Raw genomic sequence first — 18,651 nt, forward strand, 5'->3', positions numbered from 1 at the left:
ATGAAGACAAAAGATCCATGTCAGTCTCATTCTAAAGGTTTCAAAAAAACATGTTTATAAACTAAAGAAGATTATAACTTTTATTTTTAATTTCACCAAGAATTCTTCTTTTTTGTCGTTGTTAGGAGTCTGGAACCACTCTACAACCGCCCCCTTTAAACCCTGTACAGTACTTCTTTAAGGCCATATTGGGAAACACAAAATATAGGAGGTCTTGTTATCAGGCTCTGTGCGTACAGTGTGCATGTGTGTACTGTAAGTGTGGCCAACACTGTGTGTGGGGGGGAGCACGAAACTAAGCGAGCAATCTCAGTGTGTGTCGCCTTTCTGTAATTAGTGGATCAAAGTGAGGTGAGGCGGGATGGCAGTTAAATCTCGGAAATAGTATAAAAAAACAAACACCAAGCTTGTGTTCAAAGCCCAACTCCAAGAGAAGGAGGGAAATGAAAGCTGCTCAACAACACGGTATCGTTTTAATGAAAGACTGTTTTTAGTAAAGGTTAGTAGCAGCTTCCGGAAAAAAAATCTTAATATAAGAGATGACCTACAAGCTTTGAAAACATACAGCAATGGTATCCGCTGCTCTATACTAAAGCAGTTAAAATGGTTGCATCTAAGAGAGATTGTGAGTCGGGAGTCTAGCGCCTGTGAGAATCTTTATAATTATGAAACATGAAAGTTTTACCCAGAGATGAGCCGCGACTTATTCCTCCGATGGGGCTGGGGATTCCTCCGCTCTTAGACATACTGTTCGGGCTGCTCTTGCTGCCTGGGAAGAGACTTTGTGTTGGGGAAGTGGGAGATTTGACCAGATCAGCTGTTTTGGGTCGGGCGGAGAGGTTAAGAGGCTGTGTTCCCTCCTCCTGTACATAAAAGACACAAAGCTTCTGTTAAAACAGGGACGCCCAACAGAGAGATGCTTTCCATCTCACATAAAAGACAATGCACAAGAGGCTATTACTGTAGACTAATTAGCCCAACTCCTCCAAGACATGGGTTCTGTATTCATAGCCAGGCTCTGTGCCATACTGTAGCTCCTCAGCGGAGCGAGGCCCAGGCTTTGTTCAGGATAATTAAAACCCACTCTGTCTGAGCACACATCTTTATCTTCTCACCTGCTTTCAGGTTTGGAGAAACGGTTAACGAATAATTCAGCCTGTTTTAAACCAATTTAATAAGACGGGTGAGCTTAAGGAAAATGTGGATAAATATATAAATATTACTATAAACGTGTGGGGAAAAACATATGTAGGGATCTGTCTCATAGGACCTGTGAGGAGAAAAGATTGAGGGCGGTCTAATTCATATTAAATGTAGTCAAATTAAAAAAGTAAATTTCTTTTTTAAATAATTTTTATGGGTAAAACTGTAAAATTTTAGGAAAATACATGTTTATCCAGTTATTTTACAACTGACTTGCAAATTGGCAGTCAATGCCTTTTTACTATATTTAGTTATAATAATAATGTTCATTTTTTAAGTGTAATGTAAGGAAAGGAGAATATGTTTTTTTTATGTGCTTGCTCAGTAACTAACAATATTGTGTTCTTTTTGATGGTGTAAAATCTTAAATAAATAGAATAAAAGTTAATTCTGCAGTCTGTAACTAGATGTTAAAAATGATTATAGTTAACAATTTCAGAAATTTCAAGGTTACTTTATGGAACTTCAAAATTTTTGCTCTGATTATAAATAAAAACACTATTATAAAGTTGGACGTACTGTAAAAAATCCCATAAAAACTGTAATATTCTGTCAGTTGGGGCACATTTAAAGTAAAATATGAAATGAGATATAAATAAATAAACAAATAAGACTTTTTTAGGTAACTTTAAAGTAATTTCATCACGTTAAACACTTCTCAACTAGTTAGGAATTGTCTTTTTAGCAGTTCAGTTTAACTGTAAACCTCTCCAAGTCTATCTAGGCTTGAAAAAGATTTCGCTGGCAGTGTCCAAACAGATGGGCCACATACAGAGACTGCCCCCGGCTCTTTAAAAATCTGACTGCCAATAACAGTTTGTCGTTCAATTATGCTTCAACTAGACAAACAAACAGATTGCTAGCTAATTAAGCACAAAATATCTACATATGGAGCTAACGGGGCAAAAATCATGCAACATCTTTTATCAATATTAACGTTAGGAATCTTTTTCAACACGAGTCAATTAACCGATTAGATTCAGATCTGGGGGCTAACAGCGATGACTCTACATGTCTAAAAATGCCCATCCGACTATGCGGTTGAACATAGGCTCAGTGTAATTTCCAACGATCTTAGTGCTGAGATGTTGATATGTGGTAGTGCTCTCCAAGGGCACAGCTCCAAAAGCCCCGTAGGAGTAGCCGAGCTGAGCAGACCGCATACAGCAGTACGCACACACTACTGTTCAGCTCAATGATTTATCCTCTGCTCTATTGTGATATTAACCTAAACTTTTCCAAATGTGCGAGTGTTTTAAGTTACAGCCGCAGGACCATGATGCATACAGCCTCCGCTCTGAGCTGAAAACCTGTGGCAAAGAGCCATGTGCTGCGAGTCCCCTACTGTTGATCTTATAAAAGAAACAAAAGAGAAAATCATCACATCATTGCAGCCTCATCAATATATTTAGATTATGTGCCGCTGATGTCATTGTCTTTGTTCTGTCCAAATTCAAAGTAAAAAAAATGTCTTTGTGTCTTTGATGAGAAACCGAGTGGCGTGTTCCAAAAATTGCTCTTCAGGGGCAGAGAGAGCCATAGCAACCCTGTCCACAGAGTTCTGCTTGAGAGACCCGGTGCCTTGTAAAAGCAGCTCAGATTGATGGGCTCGGATTGAGAGGAGAACCAGCGCTGAGCCCTCGCCACAGTACCTACCACAGCAGATTTACTGAACAGAGGAAACTGAGAATATCGGTCAAGCACCACTCCAACTGCTGCAGACCAAGCAGGGACCGTACCTTTATTTGAGTGAGGGGGGTGCAAGCTCTCTTCTCATTCTTCAAGCCAGAGGGGGAGATGGGCCCACCAGAGTTAGGGGGTTGAGGCAGCGGGGGCATCTTGGCTCCTGGAGAGACCTGCATGCTGGCCAGCTGGGCGGCGTAGAGTTGCTGTACAGAGAGACACAACCCACAAGGCGTTAACATCCAAAGCCAGACACCATTCAAAGCCTTTTTTCTCTCTTTTCTCCTCTCTCTCTCTTTCTCCCTCCTGCATTTCTTTTTCCCTTTCCATCCCGACACAGAAGCTGCATCAAAGGTCTAACTGTATATCAAAGCTTGGATCCAGGGAGAGACAGCAGCCCGAAAAACCACACAGCGATGGCACGCATACAAGAGACATGGAGACATTTTTTTCCACTCATCACACAAGATTCGCAGACTTGCTCCCTCTCTAGATCTGATTTCCTTCCCCTCTCTTTCCCCAGTAAACCTCTTTTACTTTAATTGGCGCCTTTATGAGTCACAGACTGCACAGGCAACACAGACACCTGAGTTACGCTACTTCTTTTGCACAGGACACGTTCCCTTAAACAAAGTTACATAAACTTAACGTAGTCGGGTTTCCATAAGTCGTTTTATCAAAGACACTCATTATGACAGATAACCTGACATAAAGAAATGTATGTTCTCCTGCTTATTTTCATTGGCCCGCAGTCAAGGCGCTCTCTCTCATCAGCAACCTTCCAGCTGTAAGGATTCAGCGCTACGTGTCAATCATTTATCTGAAGCGAGCACGGAAAGTGTGTGTGAGAGGTCTAGACTTCAGCTCTGAGACTGATCATCTGTCATAACCTATTGAAAATGACTTGACTTCAAAACCCACACACCAGGCAGACAAAAAGAATAAAAGTACAACTGTACCGTAAAAAAAAAAGGAGCGTTTGATCAAAAGAGATTCAATGCAAACCGTACAACAGCACGTATTGACATTTGTTTTAGTGATGTGCATTATTCACAGATGCGGAGAACGATCCATACTTCATATCATGCTCTCTAAGGAGAGGAGAGCTATATGCACTTCTGCTTTCCCTCAGGCAAATATTGATCAGTGGGCAGGTTAATGCTTGTATTGTCTTTTTTCTCTTGCGTTAAGCAGGAGTGTCAAACATTAAGCCATTTTAAAACTAACCAGCGCACGTGGCAATAATGTCACTGTTAGTTACATTAAATCAGATAAATACAATGGGAAAGCAAAAGTACCTTCATAGTGAATTCTTATGTTTTTATTTGCAAATCACAACAATACTACATTTTTATGTGAATAAAACATTAAAATCTTTAGCTATATTTTATTTACATAGCTTTATAGAGCTACATTGTAATTTTATTGTAAATTGTATATTCTTACTATTTTTAGTTTGTAATTGTTTTATTTGTTTTTTAGCTCGTCAAATTAAGTTAAACACTTGCAACTTATTTTTATAAATTAAAACAACAAAATTTCACAACATTTTAAACGTAAGTTGAAATTTATTGTAAACTTAAATATTTAAGGCAATAAAAATGTGAACAGTGTTTATGTAATCTAACACATAGTTTATTAATGTTTATTAGAATGTTTTCTAGATAAGTTGTGCAATTTTCACAACTACTTTGTATTTACATTTATTCATTTTATCCACAGTGACTTACAAGTAGATATTTGATATTATTCTGTACTTTTTATCAGCTTGAAAATTCATTGCATTTTAGTTTGTTCATTTGTATTTAACAAATGAATGCATGATCTGCTGAATTTCATGTGGTTATAAACATGCCTCTGTAAATCAATCCTGAGGGTCTTCTATTGCCCCTTAATAAAAAATACAATTCTGACCCTGGATCAAACTAAGCTCATTTCATAATCACCTTGGACTGAGTCACACAGAAAATTGCACCCTTGCCACTCTGGTAGTTATTACTCGACCCAGAAACTACAATGGCAACATTTAGGCCAATTTTTGATCCTTGCCAAAACTAGCAGTCACTATTCTTCATTTGTTTTTACAGCCACAGTCGTTGTATTTTAAAGCAGAAAAAACACAGTGGGGTTTTTCACGTATACGTACCCGGGCGTGTATGCCCTCTCCCTGCTCTCATTTCCTTTCCTTACAGCTCTACATAAGGACTCCATTTGTCTGAGATGGAAAAAGTGGCACCAGCATCAGTGGCCCGTCCTACCTCAACCACTCAGACAGAAAACCCTGAACCCAGACAAAGCGCTTTGTGTCTACATGTATCAAGAGATATAAACACTAAAATGCTCTCTGGTACCGAAGTTAAACGCTTGCACATTAATGCCGCACAAAAGGGTCATTCTTCTGCAGGAGACCCGAGGAAACCGGCAGTGCACGGGCAGCGGAAACGGCAGGCTGATTAGGTTCACACAGTGATAGCACCGCTCGCTGGTCATATAAACATAGACAAAACAGAATGTCTTTGTCCTGTGAAGTTAAAAACACAATTGATACCTTTTCTCTACTCTTTCTCTATGTGTCCGCTGCGTGTGAATGTGTACTGTGTGAATTTTAATAAAAGCGAAAGAGGCAGAGAGAAAGCTCTCGCATCCGTCTGCTGGACAGATGTTTGTTAACAGCTCTGCTGTGGATGGGCAGAAGGACTCTGACCTCGTGTGGGAAGAACTTTATTGTTCCGGAAAAAGAGCCTAATTGGCTTTTGCTTCAAATTATAGCCAGTCGGTCTGTCTTTTGTGAGCCTTTATTAGCGGGTCAAAGTCACAGGGTTAGGTATAAAGGGGTTGGGCCCCTATCAGCCAGAAGACACCGCAAACAACAATAAATACTATTGTGGGTGAGGATACAGAGGTGCGACATTTAGAGCACTTCTCATTGACAAGGGCAGGAAAAAAAGAAGATTCAGATATTCTAATATGCGCCTACCTTGACTGTACAAAGGGAAAACTATTTGATGGTTAAAAAGAAGTAATATTTCATTATCTCAAATCAATATTAGTATATTGTTTACATTTACTTTTATGCTTTTAAAGATTTATCATTATTTTTTTAATTCATATGAATAATCATTTTCTTTCTTTTTCTGGTGTATTGTAGGTGACAATTAAATATATGAGAATATTGTTTGCCAAAAAGTTTCTTACTAAAATATTTGAAGGGCGAGAGAGAAAGGGGGGGAAATGCTGATGTGGTGGTAAGGACACATTCCGTAGTGTCTGAAGGGCAAGAGCAGGCTAAAGCAAAGCTGATCCATCGGGCCTCCTCTCCCTCTCCTCCAGCCATACTGCAGGGTCTCCACAGCAGACCGTGCAAACGCTAATGAGGGTCATGCTGAAAGTCAATGGCCGAACAGGGAAAAGGGCAGCTGGGACGAGCTGGCCTCATGCCCCCTGCCCTACAAAACTAAGACGCTGAGCTTGATCAATCCCATCATCCTTCAGGCTGAACACTGGAGTTAATACTGTCTACCGTCTCAATTCATACTGACAGAAAGCCAGAAAACCGCATGTAATGTGGGCCTGGTTTAAATCTAGCTATAATTATATGGCTTCCACTATTTCTGTTTCAAAAATGAGGAGGGAAAGGTCACATTTTAGCAGAATTTTTACAAGACCATTACGTTATTTTATTACTCAGCTGTCTGGGACACTTGATTCTAATTAGCGAATCGGTGCATTCTGCAGTAATTTTTTTTGTTTAAACAAGGTTAAAATGTGGGGTCAGGATCAATCTGTCTAGATTGATGGCTGGCTACCCTTTGTAGAAATATGTTGTGCCTTATTCTTCCGGAACAAAAGACAAACACTTCAACTCCTACCTAAATACACACACATGCACACGTGTGCTAACACCAACAGACATACAGCGCGGTGTATAAGCAGCAATCTGACACAGTGGAGAGCTATTACAGTGTGTACTGAAGCTGCTGGCTTTGAGGAAATAGGAGCCGATGGGGACAGAACACTAGAGAGGCCGAAAGCGAGGTAGAGAAAAAGAGAGGCAGAGATGTTGAGCCGCTCTCAGCATGTGGTTTCAGAAAGGCCTGCAGAGAAAAGGTCTGATCCACCCCAGTGACTCAGGTAATACCTTTGTCCACTTGAGCATTAAATGATTCGCTGCCATACAGCTTAGTTAGAGAGAGAGAGGCTTTGGAAATGGGGCTTTTCAATTCTCTCGCCCACAGTCTTGACACTCAGAGCGACGCACACATACACAACTCTACTAATGTCTTCTGCCTCCCTCCCTCGCCCTCGCGCATCTGAGCCAAGCCCATCTCACAGTCCGTGGATTTAAAATGAGTGGGGTCCGACCCAAGGTCACACCGTTAGCCTTTGATAATTAAAAGCAACCCCTCTGGAGACGGATGAGGTTAAATGAGAGGGTTCGCGGTTTCTGCCTGCAACAACAGTATTTGCAGATCATCCAGATTACCTGACGCTATCAGGCCAAGCTTCTGGACGCATCAGCACTATGCTTCTGGACGCTTTCGGTGTACCTCTGCGTAGAGGTATGTAAACATTTGGGATAAACTGTTTATAAACTGAAAAAGAAGGGTTGCGAACGGTTGAGCTTTTCAATAATCAAATCGTAAAAATAATATAGGGGTCATTCACACGGGGGGACACATTCCTGTGAATTAATTGTTTTGACTGTCATAAATACTTTTTCGATGTAAGATCACCATACAACAGTTCTTACTTAAAAGCTGTTAGTTCAACCAAAAATAGAAAAATCTCATTTATTTACCATCATGTTGCTCAAAACCTGTATATGACTCTTTCTTCTGTGGAACATAATAAAATATTTTGGAAAATGTGGAATGGAAGTAAACAGGGGTCAATGTTGTTCTATTACCAACATTCTTCAACATATCTTCTTTTGTGTTCTGCAGAAGAAAGAAAGTCATCAACATGATGGAGAGTAAATGTTGACAGAATTTTCATATTTGAGTGAACTGTTCCTTTAACACTGATAAATTCACACTTTTGACCACATATTCTCTTTTACTACTATAAAAAATAAGTTTGTGTGAATAATGTACTATGCTTTCCAGGTTCACAGGATTTATGTTTATATTTTCTGATTATTTTCAATGTGAACTAACAGAATGAAACTGCAAAATGAAATGCCTCATAAAACAGCACTGAATTTGAGCTTTTACCAATGGGAGCACACGCAATGGACAAATATCCCATCACACACACAAAAAAAACTACTTCAGTCTCTTGTTTGTTCTTTAAAGAGAGGGGCCGACTGCTCTCTGGCAGTTGCTGTGAAATACAGTGGCAGATTTAGCCAATTTTACTGCTTCTAGCTATAATGGTGCATGACTCTCTCGCTAACTTATCCGCATAGGCCCCAGTCTGAGCTCACTGAAACGAATCCACAGAGCCAAAAAAAGCCCCACTGCTACATTATCATACGTCAATACATAAAACACACTATACACACTAAACTGCATACACTAAGATGCTTGTGTGTATGTCCTTTTCCCCTCTCTGTATGGGCACAGCTGAGAATGGTTACATGGGGAGAGTACTGCGTTACTGCCGCATGGGCGGCACTGCCATTTCAGTAGCATTAGGGCGCCCGTTTGCCACAAGGCTTGTCCAGGCTCATTGCCCAAGGCAGGCGGGCTGACCCAGGCTGGCCCAGATGTCAGAAAAGGGAAGCAGGGGCGCGCTTGCGCTCTGCGCCAATGCTTTCCAGTATGGCCAGACATCTGTCCCATCTGTTGGCGCTCAGCCTGCACCCTCGCTCATTTCTCCCCTTCCCTCCCCCCATTTCACCCCATCCTCTTTTTTATCTTTCCTTACATTGCTTACATTCATTAACTTGAAGCATTCCTCGCATACAAGCGTGCAAAAGTATGCCCGTACTGATATTTACCCAGGAGCTTGAACCTACACTCTCTCTTGTTTACTTGACTATCTCCGTCCATCTGATCTTCTGTTTTACAATTCTACCCACCCATCTATCCATCCAGATGTCCACCTATCCCTCCCATCAGCACCTCTGCCCTTCGTTCACACCGCCTCTCTTCTTCTGGCTACGTCTCTGGAGTCTGCCTCACACAGCACGCTCCACTCCTTCTCTCTCTTCTCTTCTCCTCAATCACACCGGCAGCTGTTCGCTCTCATTTCTGCAGCTCACAGTCAAAAGTGCTCCACTTGTTAGCCGTGGCAGAAAGCACTGCTAGCTACACACATCCGGAATGCTGAGACATGAGCATCCAAACATAAGATAACAGAGTATTTCCTCTGAACCCCAGAAGTTTCTCTGACCCTCAACATTGCTTTGAAGCACCGGTCGGGTCTTAAATGAGTCAAACTCTAAAGTAATAGATGCGAGACCTTTAAAAAGTCTTATAACCAGGGTTGCATTTATGTAAAAATGTGGCAAATCTAAAAGGAAAAAAAAGCTGTGGGGTAGCCTCTGAGTAAACCCAACCAAAGGGGAATGTCTATGATTGTGACATTGTGTTTTACCTTGTACCTTATGTTAACTTTTTGGCATTCTCTGAATGTCGTACCTAAATAAAAAAATTCTAAGTAAAGTAAGTTTTTAAGTATGTATCAACTACTTTTGACTTCCCATCTGACTATTCAAGTTAAAAAGGAGTGTCTAGTTATGGAATAGTTCTGTCCCTAATTTTGTACATAATATTTTACAATCACTGCATAAACAAATAATATGCCAGTAAAATAAAATAAAAAACATATTTTAAAAGAATGTAAAGAAAAAAAAGTGAGGAACATGAGATGAGCGTTAGGAGAAAACAGATAGAAAATGAGGGAGGGGGGTCAGTAGGTCCCATTTGTGTTTGCTCCATCTATTATATGCCACGAGGAGGACACAGATGTTATGTTTTATCCCCTGATGCTTTACTTTAGAACACATTAAACCCACAAGCCTGCTTCAAATGATGAAAAACAGGCTCCTCGCAAGTTAACTTCAGATTTGTATAGAACTCAATGGCAAAACAATATATCAAGGAGAGAATGGCTTTAAGGAAATTGTTTTCTTCTAAGCAATTGATGTAAGGTGATCTTGTACCCTGGCAAATTAGACGGCAATTCAAAGAGACAAAAAATAAAATCGAATTCTTTTGTAGAATTAGGATAATTCCTCTTAGACCGCCTAGCCGTGGGGCTACAATCTGAACACAATTTCCACCCGGGGGTGAGAGGTGTCACTTCTAATAGGAAGGCGACACTGGGGGATGGAGCCATTGTTCGGAGGCCGTGCCCGGCTCATCCCGAACCCTGCGAGGGTCTTAATGAAGAGAGGCATGCGGTCTGGGGAATAGTTTGAGGAGCTTTTCTCTGGTGACTTGCAGACGAGGGCCAATCTGTCAGGGATGCATTGAGTGAAATTACTCGCTGTGTTGGGATGCGTGCTGACAAGCGGCCGTGTGTGCGTGCGCTGTCGGCCGAGGGAAATGTATTGACAAGCAAATTAAGCTCTCAGATCGCCTGGCCGCTTTCATTTCCACTCCCCGGGACCTGAGGCCTTTGTTAGCTCACGGAGGGGCTTGGGTGAAGGGCGAGAGAGAGAGATTCCACAGCTTGCCCACTTACTGTTATGACATGGTAAAATTGCGAGCTCTAGCATCCGCAACATTAAGACTGGCAGAGTGGCCGTTCCTGTTCCTGCATGACCGAGCACGGCATTGTGGGAATTAATTCCTTTCCAATCAGAGCATTTTTTAAGGTTCATATATTTCCCCAGTCTAAACCGAGCAAATTAGGGAAAATGATACCTTGCCAGAATTGCTGACAAGTGAAGATATTCTAATTAGACAGATGCACCCAGCCAGTGGCACAGGGTGGGTGGGTCCACCGGCACAGGAAGTGGAGATCTCATAGGTGAGGTCACTCCCACTGAGTGGATCAGTGATGCGTAAGCACCGGGGAGCTCAATGATACTGCCATTACTGATAATCACCCAGACAAATCCATATATACCCCTCATTATTACTGACCTAAGGCTGGCCCTCATTTATCTAACATATTTAGAAAGATCTGCTTCCTTTGATTTAAGACAGGAATTCAAAGCTTGTTATTTTTGCTCAGTAAAAGGAAAGGAGACAAAGCGGCCGCAGCCTCAAACTAGCGCATGCTAACTGCAGAACAAATCCTCCCTTCCATGCAAAATTACAGTCTCATTTACATCTGTCTGTTGTGTATTTCGTTCAAATGAATGGTTCAGCTGCCTTTGCGGCCTCTTGGACGTACAGGTGTCTGTGTAACATAAAGGAACATACTAAAAAAGCATTAGCATTATACTTGGAACGAGCCTCATCTCGATTCATCTGTCCTGTTCATTTTTAATCATCTTCCGCTCGGCTTTGTCCGCTCACATTCATAGACGATCGGAATGCACTCGCGGTAGAAAGGGTATGTTTGACTAGCTGGGCTTTCTTAGACTGAGGCAAACGCAGAGTAAATACCAATCTACTCGGTTAAATCTGTGGCAGAGAGACAAACTTAAATTAATGGGAATGCAGTGCATTTGTGTTTACTGTATTTTATAAAGGTCAGCCAAGTCATGGACTCAGAGGCTCAGCCCATTCCCAGGGTTAAATCTATTAACACAATGAATGGATGTGGGGTCTCGGTGTCTGTCTCCTTATATATGACTATCCAAGACTCTAACTGACCCATCGTGACGCTATAAATAGACAAGACAGACCCAAGCTATGCAACCAGCATAGAATCTGGAAGGAGGGAAGGCGGGTACACAAATGTCAACATTTTTCCTGTTCTGCTTAGCTTGCTTACAAACATGCACATACTACATACACTCTTTAACATGAATGGACGCATCCCACACCTTCAACACAGATGATTGTTCTCCCTTAAGTCGCATGCTATATCATAGGCCTTTCCAGCTCCAGCTGCAAGCATTGTTCCAACTTGCCAAGGCTCATTAAGGCTGAGAGCGATAAGCTCCGAAGGACAAATTGCGCACATGTATCAGCAAGAAGAAAAGGTACGAAACGCTCTTCTATCCTCCCTCCCCCGCAAGTCTTCCTCCCTGCGCTCTCAGCTTTGTTTTGCAACATTCCCAGCTATCAGAGAGCTTAATCTCTAATTGCTATCGACTGCTTACCACTGTTGTTGACAAAACAACAACTGTCTATGAATAAAAGCAAGAAAAAATTATTAATGAATCCACTAAGTTGTTTCACCTTCTGGTCTCATTCATTTGCTGCTCAGGGTTTGTTCCAGATAACTTGAAGGAAAGTACAGTATGTCCATTTATTTGTGGTACGTTTCAAAAGTTCAACGACGCTTATATAAACTCACAAGGAATCTTAAATTTTCCAAGTAAACAGAAAGGAATTAATTGTACTGATAAAGGCCCATTCCTTCTCTATCAGCTGAAAGAAACTTGTTCAACAGACATAAAACAAGATACACTATGTTACAAGAAATTGAAGGCTCACCAAGTTTTTCTTAGGACTGAAAGAAACAATTAAAATGACAAGCTTCATAAGATAACAAGCTGAAAGCTGAAGATACAAATCTTTATTAAAGCATGTCACCTAGAGATAGCATCTGACTTGGGTTGAAAGTGTGAAAAATGTTCTCAGGGCAGCCCAGAGGGTCTTGGAAGATCTTCCATCAAGATGTTGCTTTACGATACAGTGTTACTCAAAACGTTGACAACTAACAAAATAATAATGGCACAGAAGGCTCCCTAAATACGAACCTCCCAGTTCCCATGTACATGTAAGCATAGGCATCTAAGCTATTCTGTAAAAAAAGGTGTATATTGCAGATGCAAGGTGTTAAGCTTGTAGGGGTGGACCGGTGTGTGAGTGATTTAGCTCAAACTTGTTATTTAGCATACAGCTGGTTTGCTCACACGGTGCTGAGGGCTTGGCCCTCTGCCCATAAATTCTTTTGTGGCTGTACATACCTGGAGCTGGAGAGGGTTGAGTCCTGACGCGGCAGCAGCTGCCATTGTGGATGGAATGAACTGCACTGGGTAGTTATCACCTGTCGGAGAAAAAAGGTTGGGGATCGTGAACAATGCGCACAGGTTGAGACAATGAGCGGCCCAACGGCAGACCAGACAAGTGCCAACACAGTTCCTGTGGGCCTGCCTGCACCCAGCCTTGGCACTCAGCCCAAACATCTGCACTCACAAAAGAGTCAGCTGGCCAGAGCGAAGCGGGATTTACACAGGAACGTCTCTTTTTTCTCACAAGCTCTGGTGTTTTATCTTTTTTTCTCTGATTTTATCTCTGCCCACACTTGCACAGTCTTTTCTAACTTGGCTCTGCATTGTACACAAGTTTATTTTTTTTACGGTATTGTTCGAACCTCCTTGGCGCTGATACATCATGTTTTTTAAGATGCTCAAAATGGCTGCAGGCTTATCATACTATTGTTCTACATTCCATTATGTGTTTTACAATGTGATCTGGCACAATAATGTGTGAGAGGGAGAGGCGCTTAAGCAACTCAAACAGGTTACGACAAGAGGCGGCTTTTATCTACCAAAAGCTTGAAAGACATTTCAATCATGAGATCATATTCATCCAATAGAATAAAACACTAAGGATACAATAGAAAATGTAAAAAAAGAGCACAGTAAGAATCAGATGGAAAAACAACATGCTCAAACACAAACCCTCCTGTCATATAGCACTGGAAACCTTATACAGATAATTGAGTTCCTCTGTAAGTGTGCGTTAAGTGTTTGAGATGTGTTTTGAGCTGTGGTTGGTGTATATAACTGTGTTTCTGGCACTGAGAGGCGAGCAGATATCATGAGGTCTGCTGGAGCTTTGACTGAAGTGTGCCCATGGAAGGAAATTGGACCTGTTTCAGCCTCCACGTCTGCCTGTCACCTCTTTTCAGAAACATATGGAGCTATTAAGCTAAAGGCATGGGGGAACATATATACCCCCCCTTCCCCCTTCTCACTCATTTTGCAATCTCACTGACCACAGCACATTGTGATGCAGCCAGGAAATTCAATCCCAGCCTGTGGCAGAGGTGAATAAAGAACGCAACCGAACTGATTTCAAATAGTGCAATAAGAGTCATGGAGGGGGGTCATTATCGCCCAAGGTTCTTTCTCTTTCTCGTACGCTCTCCGTGTGTCTCTTGGTGGTTGTGGTGATATGTCATGTGAGCCACAGGCAGGTCAGGTGCCAGGTGAAAACACCAAGGCCAAGTCTAATGGTCTGGGGTGCTTAGATTTGGGGTCTTGAGTGGGCAGACCGTGTTCTCAAGTAGTCTGTCTTAGCTGCCAGCTTTCTCTATGTCAGTCTGTGAAAATAAATCTAGCTTTAAAGGAAAATGTGCATAGCTTGTCTCAGGACCCTTTCCTGCCAGGAGATGCCAGGGAGGCTCCAGTGACACCACTTCCCAATAGGGTTGTTTCCCAAAGCTTACTAGGGCCAAGAGCTTATTATCACCCCTCCTCAGAGCCCAATGGACCCATTCTATGCCATACACTCTGGAGGAATGAGTACACTTCTGATTCAGAGACTTCTGAAAGGGGTGGATACCGTGCTATAGACCATCAACATGTAACAGAGTTTACTAAATTAGCCAGTGTGGTAAATAATGAATAGGAACTATCTTAAGGTCTTGGCTCACACATCTCAAGCCAAAACGCTCAAGTCCAACAACCACTTCATCTTGTAATTCCCCTGTGATAGCATCATTATTAGAAAGGTCCATTATCAAAGATTTTTGCTAAGACACCAGGAAGGGGAAAGCCTCCTCAGTTCAGACAAAACACCACTGTCTTTGTCTCTTTGAAAAAATGAGCAGGCTGTTGAATAATTCTTTAAGTGCTCGTTCTCTCATAAAGGCATTGCTAGAGAGCTTCATAGTGTATTCTGTTTCAGCTAGGTATCATGCTGCAAATCGAGGCCAATTTGGGCTGCCAACTTGGCACAGAGCCTCTTTAAGTGGAAGGACCCAAGGGTCTAGCATGGGGCACCGCTGATGCCGACACAGGCCGGTGCTCCATAAGAAGCGATGGCTCTGAGGCTAATGAAAAGGTGGAGGAGGGCAGGGAGGAACAGCAGGGAGAGTGCTCCTTCTGCAACCTCTTCACTTCAACTCCACCTGATGCCAAGAAGCAAGTATGTGGAATATTCACGCAGAATGGGGCTCTCTTTGAAATGAATAGTTTTGTTAAAGTGCCCTGCGTCTACCTTGAGCACGACTTTTCCTTCAAGCCAAAACTGGAGGCTGTTTTATTTAAAAAAAGCATAAAGCGATTGGAACAATAACTGGCAATGTACAGCCAAATTTGGATAATTAATTGCTCACGTTCATGCATCTACATGACGCACGGTCACCAAGTCGTCCTCCAGGAAAGGTTATGTGCAATCACTGTCTGTCAGCAGTGCCTCTGGTGGGGGCGTCAATCAGACATTGTGGGTTCATTGGGTCCCAAGGACCGTGAACATCCAAGAGGCTGTTTGTAGCTCCGCAATCGGCAATGTCTTCATGTCCACACGGGGGGGATCACCACTATTTTCCTCAAGTCTATTTGAGTAAAGAATGACTCGAGTTCTCCTTTTATACCATGCCCAAGCCATTGAGCACAGTGTGTGAGAAAGGGGATCACTGCTGTTTCACTGCAGGGTCTGAGCCATCAGCATTGGGCCTTGGCCGTTTGGGACACCCCACACTGGGTCGCACAAACAGCAATGAGTCTTATCGCATTATCCAAAGCAATAATTCAAATCATGCACACTAACGGCTATATCTACAACTTTTCTTTTGGCCGCTGTTTCACAAATTATGAATAATGCAAGCGCTTTACACACGCCAAAGATTCCATTACAGCTGCTGTTATTTGTACTAAAACACTTTCCATGTCAAACATATTAAAATATCAAACTGGGAAAAAGAAAGCCCTCAGGCTCTTTGTTCAACCTGTCATGCCTTTGTAGTTACAAAATGACTTTATGTTCAATTATTTACCTTTTTAGTCAGTTTATTAGCTGCTCTACCACACCCTGTTATATTCTACCATCTCAGGTGCTGACTTCTAATGCGTCAGGCCTCTTATCAGTGTCTCTGTCTAGTTTCTTTTTCCTTTCTTTCATTTTTTCCCTTTTGATGAGGTACGTACAACAAGCATGCTTTCTAAATGCACAGTTTGAAGGCAAACGGAACTGGTTTTTCCTGACAGAATTGTATGAAACGATAATTTTGTCTCACTTATCTGATTCTGATCTGTCCTTTCCCACAGGTCTACTAACATGCCATTTGATAACGGTTCAAGTGAAAGGTCATTACTTTAAAAAAAAAAAAAAATCTGTAATAGCAGTGAAGAATGAAAGGATGGGCTTTGACTAAATGCCACTGATCCACTGGGAGGCAGGAATTTGCTTTTAAATGTTTAATTACAGAAACTAAGAGTGGCACATCCCTAAACCTCAGAACAATGCCTGGATATGAGAGCGAGGGATACTGGCCTGGCAGTGAGTCAGCCTGCATGTTGTAGCAATTTCCTACAAATTTGTTTTCGAATTTAGAACGCTTGCGTGAGGAGCAATTCTCTTTCTCACAAAAGGAGCAGAAAGGCGTGCCAGGACAAGCATGACACGAAGCTTAAACAGAGGCCCTTCAACCCCAAAAATGAAAAATGAGCACAACCAGTGTCTATTTTTAAACAAAGAAAAAGATGATGTTATACACTTATAATAAATTGATAATTCAGTACATTCAATTTTCACTGATAAGCCTCATTTGGAAGTTAATTGTGATTATTATCTACTGATCTTTACTATTGTCTGCACCTCACAAAGGTAAATTCTAAAATCTAAACTTTAAAATGTGTGTAATATTTTAAGACTGGGGTAAAGTATTTTATAGGGCCACTAGGAATATTATATTAGTATTGCATTCTCAGCAGATTTGCAGCCCATGAAGTTCCTTTCATGCTGAGAGTGTTTAAATTTTAGCCTTCATTCACGCCATCCATTGTTCTGTAGGCTCCAAATGCCTTGAACTCAGCCAAAACTGTCAGCGAGGTGATAAACTTCAAACTGTTCAAATTAATTACCTTGACAAAGCAAGCTTGATGTTCTACTCTCAAAATCTAAAAGGCCGAATATTGTGGGCTCTTTAAAAACAATGTACAATTTGGCCAGGGAAATAAAAATATATGTGCTGAAGAAGATTGAAAAACACGCAGAGGTATTGAGAGAACTTTTCCCCAGAGTTACACTGAATGACATTTAAGCACAAAACACTCCTAAATAAAGTGTGGAAAGAACACGGATGCCTGAACTGAATGATATATGTATTTTGAATCAAAATATCAGGAGATATTTTTTAACGCTACACATCTGCAATGGATACTTGAAGTGTTTTTGCTACTCCTCAATACAGACGAATTAGATGTATAGCTTTTTTAGAGAAAATAAGAATGGGGCCTGGCTGTTTAGAAATACTGTATTTACTGTAGTGGTACTGTATAATTCATCAAACTTAAAGGAACAGTTCACTCAAAATGAAATTTCTATCTTCAAGCTGTTCCAAATCTGTATTTTTCAATGAACACAAAGAAAGATATATGCTTGTAACAAAACAGTTCTTGGCCACCACTGACTACCGTAGTAAGCAAAAATGTAATTTTTTTCATTTCTTTGTTCTGTTGAACACAAAATATATTTTGAAGAATGTAGGAAAACAAACACTTCTGTAATTTTTCCTTCTATGGTAGTTAATGGTGGCCATGAACTGTTTGGTTACAAGAATTCTTAACAAATATCTTTGAAGTTTATACAGATTTGGAACAACCCAAGGGCTAGTAAATGATGACAGATTTTTTTTTGAATGAACTGTCCCTTTTGAATACAAATGTAGCGATAGTTAAGGTGACGTTTGCTATAACTGACAAATTATAACCATTTCAAAAATGTATTTTTTCACCTGATTTGTTTTAGAAATTGTGAAGCATAAAAACAATAAAAAATGTGGGATGTGAATATCAAGATTTGTGCTCAGACACAGGAAACAGACACAAAGTAATACATTTAAACTATACAAGGGGCTAAACGTCCATAAAGATGTGTAGAAGAAAAGCTGCCAGAAAGAAAGCAGATGTGTGTGCTCTTACCGGGCTTGTAGGACATGCTTGGAGGGAAGAGGAAGCCCTGCTGGGCCGCGGCGGCTGCTGCCAGAGTGCGCTGGTCGTGTGGAAAAATGGGGATCATGAGTGGAGGCATGTGACCCTGGACCTGCTGAACAGAGAAAGACAGAGATCACACAGGAGTCTAACACATCCTGACAGCAATGCTCATATTCTGACCTTGCACACGTTTGCCGAATACCTGCACTTGATACCCACCAATCGCACACTGGTACTTCAAAGGAACCATCGTGTGTGCGCAGGAGAGAGGCAAAGAGCTCAATCCATTGTGTTTACTTAGCGATACTGTATTATATAAAAGCACACAGGAGATTCTTCTGTATAAGGAGATGGTGTTTTGTGTCAGGCTGACATTCCTCACAAAGCCTAATCATGAGACTGTGAGGAATTTAATATGTTGTGCAGTGTGCAACTTGGATTGTTCTGAATGGCTCAGAGGGTTCCTCTTTCTTTTCTTTAAGAGACTTAAACATTTTCTCATATGTTTCTCCTAAAACTAGCAGAAATAAAACAGACAAATAAATCAATTTCTGTTGAGCCACAGCAGTACAGAGCCAAAAATGACTTAT

General features: G+C 41.3%; 1 protein-coding gene across 13 annotated transcripts in view; it reads right to left on the reverse strand.

The window, feature by feature from the left end:
• The window catches only part of sox6 (SRY-box transcription factor 6), a 146,828-nt gene that overhangs the window by 22,546 nt on the left and 105,631 nt on the right, over positions 1–18,651 (reverse strand). For 10 of the 13 annotated variants that reach the window (XM_056745239.1, XM_056745206.1, XM_056745289.1 and 7 more), the window contains 4 exons: positions 18,050–18,173; positions 12,866–12,945; positions 2,943–3,092; positions 686–863 (listed from right to left, as the gene is read on the reverse strand). In XM_056745239.1, the coding sequence (XP_056601217.1) occupies positions 686–863; positions 2,943–3,092; positions 12,866–12,945; positions 18,050–18,173 (532 nt within the window). The remainder of the gene's footprint in view (positions 1–685; positions 864–2,942; positions 3,093–12,865; positions 12,946–18,049; positions 18,174–18,651) is intronic. The other 3 variants (XM_056745306.1, XM_056745260.1, XM_056745315.1) reach the window with 2 other exon arrangements.

This window comes from Triplophysa dalaica, chromosome 1, assembly GCF_015846415.1.
Source record: "Triplophysa dalaica isolate WHDGS20190420 chromosome 1, ASM1584641v1, whole genome shotgun sequence".
NCBI lineage: Eukaryota > Metazoa > Chordata > Actinopteri > Cypriniformes > Nemacheilidae > Triplophysa > Triplophysa dalaica.